Raw genomic sequence first — 15,278 nt, 5'->3', positions numbered from 1 at the left:
AGGGAGAGCTGATGGGTGGTGAAAAGGTAATATGATCAATAGCTGATAGGTCCCAGGATTGAAGGATTGTTGGAATTGAGGTTCTCGTGGGAGTGATTAGAAAGCTAGATTGTGGTCGGAGCTATAAATGCTTAAAAAGTAGGATTATGTAGTGCTTGAATTGTTGATATTTATAAGGTGTAGGGTGTGTCCATTAGAATGAGTGGCGGAGGTAGTAGAAAGGGAAATATCACTGAAGGAGAAGAATTCTAGGAACTGACAGGCCTGAATGTTGGAACGATCATCTGTGCAGATTTTGAAATCGTTAATTAGGATTGGAGCAGTGTTAATAAGAGTAATAGTGAATCAAGCTGAATCCTTTGGCAATGAGAGGAGGTGATCTAAGAGTTAGTAGGTGAGTGCAATGAGAAAGGGTAGAGGGTTCTAGTCTCATGACAGATTCAAAGCTGCAGGAGTGGGCTTTAGACCAGAGGGAGGGCAAAAAGTCTGGAAGTGGCAGTGAGTACCAGGAAGAACACAGACTCCATCTCCAGGCCCATTGGCTGAGTGATGTGGGGAAACCACATCTACAGTTAAGAGGCCTACAAAGGAAACAGGGTCTTCCTGGAACATTCCGGTTTGAGTTAGAGCAAGGAGATGAAGGTTCCATTCAGAGAAGAGATCAAAGTTGTGCGTGATTATGCTACTGAAAGAAAATGAATTCCAGACCATGCAGTGGAAAGGTGTCAGGAGTTGGGGGCTGGAGGGCAGTGTGGGAGAACAAGACAGAATAGGCCCTATGCAGAGCCTTATGGGAATTAAAATGCAGTAGACAAGTGGTGGTGACATGGGAATTTGAGACTTCTTTTGTTGATGACATAAACAGGGATAAAGAGCATAATGAGACCAATCCAGGTGGTGTCAAGACAGCAGTGTTATGAGTGATGGGAAATAGAAAGGAGTAGATATTTGGGAATGGGGGCCAGGCAGTCTTACATAAGTGCTCTGGGCTCACTTTTTAAATTTTCAAATAATGCTATTTAAAAAATAGCTTTATTCTCTGACATAAATAGCACTTTCCACTTATCATATTGATAAAGTGAACCTGTGTTATTCTCTTTCCCTATGTATATTCAAGTATTCAAAATGTCCAGTAACGTATTAAATAGCAGCTCAAATGTGATCTTCAGAAACTGTTACTGAACTGACTTCCTACAAATTAGGATCTGTCAAACTTCATGAACCTGTGGACTGTGCTATGTTGTGTTTTGGTCAGCTTGGTCTATTTCTGCAGTCATGGTTTCAGAAGAGGCATTTCTGGAGGAGTGAGCCACCATTCCCAGGGAACCCCCAATAAAGCACTTAGCAGGGGGCCTGCTCTCTGGTACACTATGATAATGGTGGAGTTTCAGATCTTCTCCAGTTCTTTCTGCTGATGTTAAATTCTTCCTTTTCAGTTATCGGATTCTTGACCAGGCGCTTGATGATTCCATTGCATTGTTTGACTTCATCTTTGATTCTGCTTTGACGTGTCTCATCTTACACTGTGACCTTATTGTTGAATACACAGGATCCGAACAAGTTCTTAGGGGATGTTTTGCCTTTGCTTCTCATCTCCAGCTTTGTACTTTTAAGCCTCTTGGACCATATACGCAATGTTTCCATGCTCAAACACCATGGAATTAGTATTTTAATCTTCTCTTTTCTTGATCACTTATCTATAGCAAATACATTTGAGATGCTATTGGCATCAACATCAAAAGTTACTTCAGTTTGTGCAAATCCATAGGCTGCACGAGGGATTCCTAAACCCTAATGAGCATACAAAGCTGATTGTCAGAACAGATGGTGAAGGTCTACGTCAGCTTGGTATGAACTGCTGTATTACACTTGATCAAAATAGTCATGACTCTACCAGTGATTTCAATACCAAAGGAAAAAGTGTGATATCAAAGAGCAGCAAATCCTGAGTATTTTCAAATTATCTCTTGACAAGGGACAAGATAGCTACCTGCAAACAGAAGTAACACCCTTAACAAGACTGATACTTTTTTTTTCAATTTCTTACTGTTGAAAAAATCCTGTAGGAATTTCTAAGTTTCTGAAGCTTGGCGATGCAGAGCCCCCCATTAGTATGATGTCATGGGTCCGAGACTTATGTAGTATGATGTGAGGGAAGGGTTACAAACCTTTTCTACTTCTCTACAGACAAGTTAAGTTAGCTTTCTAACTCTGTTCTGGAAACTTAGTAAAGGTGACATGTCCGCTGTGTTTCCAGGCAACACTACTCATGGTAAAAATAACACATAATTGATAAACTCCATCTGAACCGGAAGTCCTGTGAATGAACTGTACCTTGTGGGATACTTTGGGTTTCCCCAGGCGCATGAGGTGTTGCAGCTGGGTATATACCTTGCCAGAACACTGGAAGCTGTGCCCAGAGGGCTGCTACTAGAGATAATGGCTCCTGTGGAGCCAGAGGTTGCGAAGCCAGGGTGGTACCCACACTCACCCACTGTGGTCTCATTTCTTCAAACCTGAAAGGGACACGGGGTCATAGAGTAAACCATAGTCTGCTGCATGGATTACTGTGAGGACTCTGCTGAAAAAACTCATCGGATGCTGCCCCGCTGGCATACTGCACTTCCGGTCGTCCGTCGTACACCTCTAAGTGAAGCAGCGCTGAGGGTGGCCTGTTGGGGGCTGGTGAGCTTGACTAGTCAAAGTCTTCTCCAACCAAGTGAGTGTCCCTAACCACACACTTAATGCAAAGATTCCGTCTTTGTTAATTAAGGTTGGACAAATCCAAAGTACCACCTCTTTGGTTATAGAGTCACACAGCACCAGATGTCTTGTCACGTCCTAAACAATAGTTATTACCATCAGTTTGGCTTATTAATGATTCTTACTGTATTGATACCATCACTGGGTTCCACACTATATGGAGGCCTGATGCTTAGAGTGATTACATTTGGCCGGTACTCTGTTCACACTGTTGGTGGTGATCTTCCCAAGGTGGACTTTTTTTTTTTTTTTTTTATCTTTGTTAGAATTATGGTAGATACATACTCAGAGGAGAAGCTTCTAGTTTGGTGGGTTTTTTATTTTTGGTTTTTCTTTTTAAGATAAAATTCATGATACATAAAATTAAAAATTTTAATTAAGTGTACAATTTAGTGGGTTTTTACTTAATATATTCACAAAGGTGTACAGCCATCATCAATATCTAATTCCAGAACATTGCTATCACCCTAAAAAGAAACCCTTACCTTCCAAGTCCCCCCTCCTCCCATCCACTAGCAGCGACTAATCTACTTTCTGTCGCTATGGGTTTATATATTCTCTGGCTATTTCATAGAAATGGAATCATATAATATGTGGCCTTTTGTGAGTGGCTTTTCTCACTTAACATAATATTTTCAAAGTCCATCTGTTACTGGAGAACAGACCCTTCTCAGCACAGTGTCCAGGTTCTTGGCGCCTCGAGCAAAGAATTGAACAAGACACCAGAAATACAGCGGTGAAAGAGCAGTTTATTAGATGTGAAAGTACACTCCAAAGAGCTAGGAGCAGGCCCGAGCACAAAGGAGGGGCTCAAAAGGCACTGACTGGCGAGGACTTGGAGGTTTTATTTCCTTCTCTTCTAGAATGGGCTACTCTTCTCTAATTGTGGGGCTGTTTGATACTTGTGATTGACAATGGCTAACGGTTAAGGTAAACAAAGGAAAGTTTGGGTGGAGAGGGGAGGTCTTTCGGGTGGTTATTTCCCATAGGCTATGTTGGAGGTGCAGGAATGTTATCCGACATATCCAGGCATCTCAGAGACCCAATTCCTGTCCCTAACTGTCTGCCTTATGTCCCCCTTGAGAGACGTGATCCCCATAAGTCTCTATGGGAAGCTGAGGAACAGGAGATCTCTTCTTCTGTATCTGCTTCCTGCTGAATGTGGCCATTGTCCCTACCTATTGGGGATTCACGGGACTCTTGCCCTGTCTGATCTTCGATGAGGGGGAGGGGTCTTGAGATCTGCCTGGAGGAACATGTTGACCTCTGTGGTCGGGAGGTACTGGAAGTCCTGGTGGGGCATCACTTGTATCCTAATGGCCTCTAGATGAGGAGAGATAGATTTTAGTTAATAGAGTTAAAAGTGTTGGTCCAAGAAGCAAGATTCAAAGCCACTGACACAGGGTGACTGTGTGATGAAAACTTGTTCAGCTTCATGGAGCCTGGCCTTTCTTCTGGTTGAACCCGTCATTCAGTTATTGTTCACCCAGGAGCTAGGCCTGGAAAGAGCGCTGTGCTACAATGACTGTAATCAATAAGCATAAATCACAAGCTTTAGGGTAATTATCTAAAGCAGGGAATAGGAGATTTCTACGATTCAGGTTGAAAACAATCTACTGTTTATGATGAAGAAACTGATTTGAAAAATGATTATAACCAGGGGCTGTGGAGACGCTAGGGAAAGGAGACTTAACATTTTTATAGTGAGGGGGCTCTTCCGTATCACAGCCATGTGGTAGCATGTATGAGTACTTCATTCCTTTTTTGGCTGAGTCATATTCCATTGTATGGCTAGCCCACATTTTATCCATTTGTTGGTGGATATTTTGGTTGTTTCCATTTTGGGGCAATTGTGACTAGTGCTGCTATGAAACACTCTTGTATAAGTTTTTGTGTGAACATGTTTTTAGTTCTCTTGGATATATACCTAAGAGTGGAGTTGCTCGGTCATATATTAACCCCTATGGTAACTTCAATGGTAAGTTTTTAGTTTTCCTTTATATTTCACCTGGGTCATTTACCATTATGAAAGGCCAGTGCTTCATGTATGACTACATTATCAAAAAAGCATCCAATCAGACGTTTAGCCTAAATAAATGTTTTTTTTAGGTTCATTGTCCCATGTCAAGATAGACAACAGAATTTGAGATGGTCCCATTTCCTGACCATTGACAATTACCTCCATTTGCTTATGCTAACAGGCATCCACACAGGATTAGATGATGCCAAGATCAGTGCTCTTTGATACGATTTCTGAGGAGGGTGGGTCAGAACCCAGGAGAAACATGTAGACACTGGAACTGCTGCTGCATTCAGTCTGAACTCGAGTTCTTAGCTGATGGAGGCTGGAGGCCTAGGGAGATACTTTGAAAAAGAAATTTTTTCACTTTCCCCTATTACCTATTACCTCAGGGATTGATTCTTTTGTTTGTTTAGTTTAAGACCTCTCTTTCATGCTATGTTGGATTGTTTTAAAGTTGGGTAGTTCTACACTGCTCATATTGTAAATGAAGGTATAGATTGGATAGTTTTCGTAGCTCGAGTGTATTTCCTTAGTCTGTGTGAGAATTTCTGTTCACCTGGTGGAGAAAGTCAGTGCCTTGGTGTCTGTGAATTACCTGGGCACTGTTGCACTGGCTCAGATGTCCACTCTAGCACCTTGTTTATCAGATACCCAATGTACAGAGTTGTGCTCGGTTGCTAACCTTGGTGATGCATATGAGGGTTCTGTCTCCAATGGTAGATGAGGGGACACTAACCCAGCTGTTCCAGTATTCATTGTCATCTGCTTCATATCATCCCCAAACTCATATTCTGAGATGCTGGTAGCACCGCTCTCAGCCTTCCAACATTGAAATGGATTTATTTTCATTGTGTGTTTCTCCTGTCATTTCAGTAGGATTTGGGGAAGAAGGTAAATAATCTTTGTAATTGACCATTTCTCTATTCTTATCTAGATCAGGACAGTCCAACCCAACCTTTTATCTCCAGAAAGGCTTTCAAGAATATGTACTCAGGAAGAAACCACCTGGTCCACTTCTTCCTAAAGCACATCAGGTATGGTATACGCATGTAATGATATATTCTTTGTTGACAAATAAATGCATTTTATACCCACAAAAACAATTTAAATTGCTTTTGAAAGTCTTATTATTAAATAATAGAAAATGCATTGTAATTATTCTTAGATAAAAATTTCACTTGAATTGTATGCCCCTTTTTGTTTTGAGACGGGACTTGAGGCTGAGATCTATCTTTAGGTTATTAATCTTGAGCAACAACCAATTCTTTTGTGGATTTCATTCCTTCCTGTACAATTGGCTAGAAATACAGTCATCCACTGAATACTTTCAGTGCTACTCATTTATAAATGTTTTGTACTTTGGTTATATATTGAAATTATGTTCTTTTCCTCCTTCCTCCGGCCCCTCACTCCAGTTCAAGCTGTTGTTCTCAGTCTAGTTGTGGAGGGTGCAGCTCACTGGGAATCTAACCGGCAACCTCAGCATTAGGAGCACAGTACTTCAACCACCTGAGCCACCGGGCCACCCCTTTAATTATGTTTTTAAAAGCACATTATTATGTGAGAAAGAGTGAGCCAGTGATCAGGGAACTGTTGGGAACAAAGAGATGTTTTATGATGATGTCTGTGAAATACTGTGTTCAAGGAACTGTTGCCTTCATGTTAGCAGAGCCAAGATTAAGCCCCATGAATGCCCCTGGCCTTTTAGCCTAATTATTTTTTAGTGCTGGCCTAATTTAAATTATAATAATTGCACTAAGACTACATTTAAGGAAAATAATAAGGAAATTATTATCCTCTGAGTTGTTTGTTGGTACTGTTTTACAATTGAATTCTAGCCTTAATGTTTGCTTATAAGGAGTTATTAAATTTCTGTTTCTGATTGTTACTAATCTATCATCCTATTTAGATTGATAGAGAATTTAAAGTCCAGAAAGCTTTGTTTTCAGTTGGATTCCCTGTTCCCAAGCCTTTATTGTACTGCAGCAATGCTTCTGTTATTGGAACAGAATTTTATGTGATGGAACATGTGCAGGTAAATTAATCTTACTTTGTTGCTTTTATTTTTAATTTTGAAATTAATGTTAATAAATGATCATTTATTAGTCAAAATTTTAGGTAATTAGTTTGCTTTGCAAGGGTTTAAACTTTAGTTTTAATTTGAGCACACACCCAATGTGGTGATAAAATAGACTAGGAACAAATTAATAATTAGGACGTATTAACTTGTTCTTAAATTTTCCTCTAGGTGTCAGTAAAGAGCTATATGTAATGGCAATAACCAAACTGTCCTGTCGGTAGGGGGAAAATTAGTCCAAATGGAAAATCCATTAAGAACAATAAATTCAAATTCTTTTAAGTTTTTTGTAAAATATAACTTGAGAGTAGTTTTTGTCCTTCAAGTTCATCTTGTTATATATTGTAGTTCCCTTTGGGATATATACTCTTACATTAAACGTGTTTCATGTATGTTTTTCTAGCATGTTCTGCAAAGAATTGGTTTTGATTGCAAAACTTATTCTGATCTTTTGTAGGCAATAGGGGATGATGACACAGCAAAGAATTAAGAAAATATTTGTTTTAAATTATCCGTTGTAATTGCTTCCATAGGGTCGAATCTTTCGTGATTTCACAATTCCTGGAGTTAGCCCAGCAGAACGCTCAGCCATATATGTGGCCATGATAGAAACCTTGGCTCAGTTGCATTCCTTGAATATACACTCATTGCAGCTGGAAGGATATGGTATAGGTGCTGGGTACTGCAAAAGACAGGTAATGCATCCACATAAAAGGATTCTTTTCTCAAGTTTTTAGAAATAATATATGTTACTAGTCAAAATTAAAACCTATTATTTTGTATTTTTCTGAAACTTGGCTGTAACTTTTAATATCAGCCTTCACATGGACTTATTTTAAGCATAAAATAATTTATATCTTTAGATCAGGTTTTGTTCAGCAGAAGCTTCTGTAACTGACAGCATGTATATGAATACAAATTTAAAGCTATTTTAGCCTCTTCGTTTAATTTAGCAACATGTTTTCTATATAATTTTCCCTTTTTAAGGTAGGTTAACAGATATTTATTAAGCATGACTGTGTGTTTAATATGTGGTAGGTACTGTGTTAAATATCAAGAAAATAGAAATAAGTTCTTCCAAAGGAAATTATGGTCAATTTTGAGAGACCTATACATGAGTCTCATTTATATGAAACTTGAAAATATGAAATTTGAAAATGGTATAAAAGAGTATGTAATCTAGTAGTAAATTGTTTGGTACTCATCATGAGAGCTGTTCCATTCAGAGGGTAGATTCAGTATGCCCTTGTTTAAGTGGGTAAATCTTCCTGGGAGAGAGGTATCTTACATTGTATATTTAAAGAAGGATAAACTCTAGAGTGGTAGGGAAGAGATGGTGAACATTTCAAATCAAAGGAACAGTAAGACCAGATATGTATGAGGCTGTTTCCCTTTGTGCATATGTCTTTTTGAGGGGGTTGAGGGGAGACAGAAAGGAACTAAGACTTAGAGAGTACTCACTATATGCCAATTCCCATGCTAGATGAATTGCTGACCTACTCTTCTTTAATCTTTGTAACAGCCATAAGACATAGGTATTATTACTCCCATTTTGCAGCTGAGGAAACTGAGGCTTGCAGGTATCAAGTGATACACAATTAAATGGCTTAGACATCATTTAAACCCAGGTCTGTATGATTACAAAGATGAAGCTCTTTGCTGAACTAAATTGAACAGAGATACCTTGGGGAGTGGGGAGAAAGATAGATATAAGCAGATAAATGATCTGGTCTTAAATGATGGAGGACTTTGATATTAAGTTGATTTGTTTGCATTTGATTCTAAGAACAATAAAAATCTTTGCACTCCTCATACCTATAATATACAGAGGGTACCAAAAAATATATGCACATTTTAAGAAAGGGAAAACTGTATTAAAATTGTAATACTCAATATATGCCAATAACAAAAGATAAATACAAGTCATGTGTATACATTTTTTTTGGCACCCCTGGTATTTACAAGATTCTGTGGGTAATAAGAACGGGTATTCAAATGAACAGTGAAAATGTCCCTCTTTTTCTAGCCCCAACATTCCCTTTTCAAGGGATTGTTTCTTGTGACCCTTCCAGAAACTTTATGCTTATTTGTGCATACATGTGTGTATTTGTGTACCTTCTTTTTTTTTACTTCCACAAAATAATCACAAAATAAAGACTAGAACACACATCTCTTGATTCCTAGACCAGTATTGTGTGTGTGTGTGTGTGTGTGTGTGTGTGTGTGTGAGAGACAGAGAGAGACAGAGAGAGACAGAGAGAGACAGAGAGAGACAGAGAGAGACAGAGAGAGACAGAGAGAGACAGAGAGAGACAGAGAGAGAGATAAAAATCTATGTAAGTAAAGTGGAGCTAGATGGAAGAGAGACTCAAATGTTTACATTTTAGATAAGAGTGTTTTAGGGTGATGTGAGTATCACTTACAGGCATTCCTCTTGAGCAGTTAGGAATAAAACCAAATTTGATATAGTAGAATTTTGTTTTAATTTTAGAATTACTGGATCTTACATTCCATTTTCAGCTCTATTATTTTTCTTATATATATTTAGATATCAACCTGGACAAAGCAGTATCAAGCTGCAGCTCATCGGGACATCCCTGCCATGAACCAGCTATCTAATTGGCTAATGAAAAACTTGCCAGATAATGACAATGAAGAAAATTTGATTCATGGAGACTTCAAACTGGATAACATAGTGTTCCACCCTACACAGGTACTGTAAGCCATGTTTACAATAAGTTAAGTAGATCTGCTTTGGGACACAAGCACTAATTTGGAACACAAAATGTTCCCTTGAGAGTGCTGAAGGAGCCCAACCCATCCCCACTCTTCCCCTAAATTCAGGACTGTCTTCACCACACAACACTTTGCAACAAATCCTGCAGATTTTCTAGCACAGGCATCTGCCTACATTTAAGGGTGGGTCTAATCCTGAGTGGTGTCTGATTTACTGCTCAATTAGGATTTGGGGATTTATAAGCATGTTGCTGTTTTCAAAGATGTTTTTCATTGACTAAAAATACTTAGCTTATCCATGTTCATGTTCTTCTGGTTCATTTTCACTTTCAATTCTTTTTCCTGTCTCATGGAGAATTTTTAATTTGATCATTATAAACTCAGAAAGGACAGAATTCCTCTTTTGAGGCCTGGAAAGAATTGCATGAGATTAATGTAACCTTGCTCTATTTAATGTACACAGTGTAATCTTTATAAAGAGTACAAACAAATCAAAACTATAACCCTCCTCCACTGAGCACTGACAATGAGGCTGAGGATTAGAGGAGTTTGGTGGGAATGAGGAAGCTACTTCAATTCTCCTCTCATCTATATGCTTTTGAACAAGACACTTGGCCCTCACTACGAGTACGCTGACATTAGTGTGAAAGATTTACAGTTCCCTGAACCCTGCTTTTTAGAGGAGGGTTTTCTGTATGCATTAGTTTTCCCAGAAAGCTAAGATGTTTTAGGGCAGGAAGCACCGCTCTAAATTCATGTGCTAAGTTTCTCGGTTTTCATAACCTCCCTATAGGACAAGAACAGGAGGAAAATAACATTATAAATTGCATTGTTGTCATAATACTGTATCAATTGAAAGTCAAGTATAATGTGAAGACATATGAGCACATTCACTAGCAAGACCAAATTTTTCCTGGAAAAGTCAATTTGGTTATTAAAGTTATGTATATGTAATTATGTGTATGTGCAATCTTTTAATAGCACTGATGAATTCTGAATTCTAACTTTGTTAAATATAAAGTGAGAGAGTTAAAGAATGCTAATTAATAACCTGGAAAAATTATAAAAACTTAAAACCTAGCAGGATCTGACCTATATTTGATCTATATCATTTGATTCATTCATACTTTAAGAGCCTATCTTTGAATAAGTCAGAGTCCTTTATGTGTTCTATAACTATAGTTCTTTTCTATTCATTACTTAAGGAAGGAAAAATTCAGACCTAGATCTCCTGAATTATTTGTACGTATTGCCTACCAAGATGTATAAATTTTAGGATTAGCATAATATGCTGAAACTAATGGCAAACTTCAATAAGTACCAAAAAAATTGTTCTTTTTTAATAGTTAATCTCATATTAGAATATTATTTCTTATAGGATTAAAGTTTACAAACAGATGTCATCTTCTTTTAGACAAGTGGAATATTCAATAGTTGGGGAGAGTTTTTTTTTTTTTTTTTTAAAGAAACAACTGGTAGAGGCATAGCTTTAAGCTATTTAGCTGCAGTAGTAATTTGTTACATATATCATTATCATTTAATGTTTTAGTATTGTACAGTAGCTAGTAAGATGTCTTCTGCTTTGTACCCAGTAATCCTGTAATTATTAGTTAAATCAAATTTAATCAATTTCTGCCTCCTATAAATATTGTAGCTAATTTTTAGTAACATATGGTTGGCAGAGTGCAAGTCAACTAGCATTTATTCATTATCAATTATGTGCTCTGGAACATGGTGTTGGAAAGAAAATACAGCTCTTAATAAGCTCAAAATACAGATGGATATAAAAGATACTCAGGAACAGCATAGAACAATATATACCCAATTGCTAAAGTGTATGCCATACAAAGTGAACTATAAGAGCAGTCAGGGAGGAAAAGAGACCCACTCTGGACTGACGTTAAGAGCTACGAAACTAAAGTTTAATTTTAGTCAAGTTTATCTTATCCACCTCGGTTTTTAAGTTTCATAAGTAAGTAGGAAATTAGGTTTCTGTGTGTGTGTGAAGGCACTCCACAAATTGGAGTTGAATATGTGCCCACCTGTATATGTTCCTAGGGATATGATCGAAAGCTTTTTATTTCTCCTTTGAGGGTAAGGATTATGTCTTTAATTTTTTTCTTACCTTTGCTTCTAGAGTCTATATGGTAGATGCTCAAAACCTAGGCTAAGAACTCCTTTGAAGCAGTGACTGTATTTTATTCATTTATGTAGCAGGTGTTTACATGTTTCTGCATGAATCTATGTTGAAAGAATTAATTTTAGTTAATCACTAAGTAACTATTTCCATCTCATATATTTATGCTTAATTTTTATTCTTTTTAATTAAAAATTTTTAAATTTTTATTAAAGCAAATTATTTAATCCTTCTCTGTCCCTCAATTTTTATTTTAACTTCTTATTTTGAAATAATTAGTCTCAAAAGATGTAAAAATAGCACAGAAGGGTCCTGTATATCCATCATCCAGATTCCCCAAATGGATCTCTCACAACTGTAGTATATTATCAAAACCTGGAAATTCACATTGTGTACAAGGTGTGATCAAACAATATGGTGAATGTTCAAATTAAAAATAATTGATTATAGTAAAAGACACATTACCATTAATCCCCCTCAAAATATCTCCTCTTTCTTCGAATATACTTATTCCATTGTTCTTGCCACTTTCTAAAGCAGTTCTGGAAGTCCTCTTTCGTGAGTATCTTAAGTTGCACTGTTGTGGCTGCCTCATTGTCCTGAATCATTTTGACTTTGGGGAAGAGCCAGAAGTTGCATGGTGCCAGATCTGGTAAATAAGGTGGATGAAGACACACCATAATGTGTTTATTTGACAGCAATTGCTGTATACCAGAAGCGATGTGTGACATGGAGTGTTGTCACGATGGAGGATGATTTACACACACTTTAAAACACACCTTCTCTCAGTCGTAGCTCACACCTGACTGACTGCACTGAACAAGTTGAAACTTGTCACACGCTGTTACTAAGGTTCGATGCACCGCTTCCTGTATTAAACATCCCTGCCTTTCCGTTGGATGGCACTCGGCAGCAGCATTCACCATATTTTGTGATCACAACAGAAAGGCTCCGTGTCACACATCGCTTCTGGTGGGGCAGTTTCTGTTAGTGTGTCCTCATCCACCTTATTCACTGGATCTGGCACCATGTAACCTCTGGCTCTTCCCTAAAGTCAAAAGGACCAGGAAAGGTAAATGTTTTGAATTGAGTCAGGACATCAAGGTAGCCAGGACAGTGCAACTGAAGACACTCACGAAAGAGGACTTCCAGAACTGCTTCAGAAAGTGGCAAGAAGGATGGGATAAGTGAGTTCAAAGCGAGGGCGGGTATTTTGAGGGGGATTAATGTCAAGTGTCTTTTACTGTAATAATTTGTTTTTTATTTAAACATTCTCTGTATTGTTTGGTCACACCTCATACCTTTTAAATCGGTGCATAAAACACACAACAACATTTCAGGGTTGCTCTTTTTCTATTCTACTTTTCTAAGACTGCTTATTCTCTATTCTTCAGAAAAATATTAAGGATATTAAGGTAAAAGTAAATCTTTCATAATATTTACTAAAAGTTAAACAGTGGTTGTAGGGGATGGACTTATAGGAGACTTGTAAGTGTACATTTCTTTAATGTTTAAGTTTTGAGGTTTTATTGTTTTTGTTGTTGTTGTTGTTGTTGCAAAACACCATGTTTTATTTTTATCAGAAAGCCAAACAATTAAGAAAGAAAACAAAAATAATTTTAAGTGATAACTCTTCCAGAAATGTGTGTGGTTAGCCAGCAAAGGGTTACTGAAAGGTATGGCAAAACTAAAGCCTATTACTCAGTTGAGCATTCCTTAGTTATTTTCCCATTACTTATATGTAAAGTATTTGAAGAATGTTTGAGTGTGCATTTCCGCACGCAACATGCTCACTGCAACATTCAAAAGGAATTCAGTTTTTCTGGGAAATACTGTAAATTTTCTATTATGTTGGTGGAAACGTAATTGCAGTTTTTGCTATTATTTTTAACCTTTAAACCGCAATTATTTTTGCACCAACCTAATAAATATAAATCTCACCCGTCTGGCAGAGAAGTGTTTAAGATTGTGGAGTTTTATGTGCATTGTGCCATTTCAACTTGAAAGACAAATATATTTCATTATAAACAAATCAACCCATAGATATTTAATCCACTTCCATTAATTAGTAGTCAGATGTATATAAGATAGCAAATATATGTACACTGGTTCTGCAGAAGTTGTCAACCTTGCAGCCTTCTACATAATAACTTATGAAGAAAAGAATGATTTGATATGCAAAATAAAACTTGTATTTTTAATGGTTTTTTCTTTTTAATTTCCCCCATTGTGTCTAAAATGTCAGTGTAGTTGGGGAAAAGCATAGTTATAAAATTTAATTTTACTGCAAGAAAAGACATGGAGATTGGATTTTTTCAACCTTTTTATTTTACAGATATTTTTAAAATACTCTTTAGTAAATGCCCTTTGGTAGTAAATCCAGTTTTGAACTCAGGCCTGCAGACTTCCGATGCTCTGTATCATTGCTTCTACACTGTCCTGTTTCTCATCTCCACTGGAACTGGTTAGCTTCAGTGATCTAGAAATGGTTGTCTTTGATCACACCTTCACCTTCTGGTTCTCTTGTTTCCTTACCTGCAATGCTGCAAATTTGATTGCTGTTACTTTAGAATGCATGGACCCCTTCAGACTTCATTTGACTTCTTATCCTGCCTGGCCTTTGTGGACATAATCAATCATTTTAAAAACTACCTTGTTTATTATCAATTGAATTAATAATTTTTTGACTGTGGATGTGTATAAGTAATGTAAGAGTTATAAAGTTTCCTAACCTTAGACTTGTTATTGTTTCAGAATCTTCTCACCACTTGACTTTATACAATCTCCAACCCTGATCTTGGGTCATCATATTTATGCTGTAGAATAGTCATGAAGTCAGGTTAACTGGGTCTGGGACATCTTTATACTGCATAATTTCATCTAAGCTGTAAATTTGTCTCTTTGTAAAAATCTGTGACTTTTTTAAAAAACAGATTTTCACATCTTTTCTGTTCTTCTCAAACCGTCAAGTTGCTTGTCTCATCTAGACTCCCACTTTCCAGCATATGTTCCTGCCTTCTACTTGACTCATTTTTGTCCTTTTACTCATTTATCAGCACAAACTGCTTTCTGGGGATTATATGCCCCTTGAAATGTTGAAGACATTTCAGCCCTGTACATAATATGTCTTTCATGCAGATTGATGGGTGACATTTTTCTTAAGGCTCAGTGTCAAGGAAAATTATCACTCTTGAGCATCTGGTTTGTTTTTAATGTACATACCCTATCGTTGTGACTGATCATACTTCTCACTTTATGTTGCCCATAGACAACGCCGCAGATTTTACTGTCTGTACTAACAATTATACATGACCTATGACATTCAATTGCATATAATGACCTTACTCCTAGTTTATATTTTTATTAAAAATTGTATTATTTTCTTCCCTGCCTTCTTCATCTACTGTTTGTCCTCTTAGATTGCATGTTTCTTTTGTTTCAGAAAGGTAAGATACATATTAATAAAATTCTATAGTACAAAAAGCATACGCAGAAAAATGAAAACTCAATGTAGAACATGATCAACAAAAAGAAAAACATTT

At 37.2% G+C, this 15,278-nt stretch overlaps 1 protein-coding gene across 2 annotated transcripts in view; it reads left to right on the top strand.

Moving 5' to 3' along the window:
• Nucleotides 1-15,278, top strand: part of ACAD11 (acyl-CoA dehydrogenase family member 11) — a 71,010-nt gene that overhangs the window by 7,001 nt on the left and 48,731 nt on the right. For both annotated transcript variants that reach the window (XM_074312842.2, XM_019725930.3), the window contains exons 2-5: nucleotides 5,721-5,820; nucleotides 6,696-6,821; nucleotides 7,397-7,558; nucleotides 9,412-9,576. In XM_074312842.2, coding sequence (XP_074168943.2) covers nucleotides 5,721-5,820; nucleotides 6,696-6,821; nucleotides 7,397-7,558; nucleotides 9,412-9,576 — 553 coding nt within the window. The remainder of the gene's footprint in view (nucleotides 1-5,720; nucleotides 5,821-6,695; nucleotides 6,822-7,396; nucleotides 7,559-9,411; nucleotides 9,577-15,278) is intronic.

This window comes from Rhinolophus sinicus, chromosome 5 (genome assembly GCF_057876585.1).
Source record: "Rhinolophus sinicus isolate RSI-liver-muscle chromosome 5, RSI-T2T, whole genome shotgun sequence".
NCBI lineage: Eukaryota > Metazoa > Chordata > Mammalia > Chiroptera > Rhinolophidae > Rhinolophus > Rhinolophus sinicus.
This window is presented reverse-complemented; position numbering and strand designations above follow the sequence as displayed.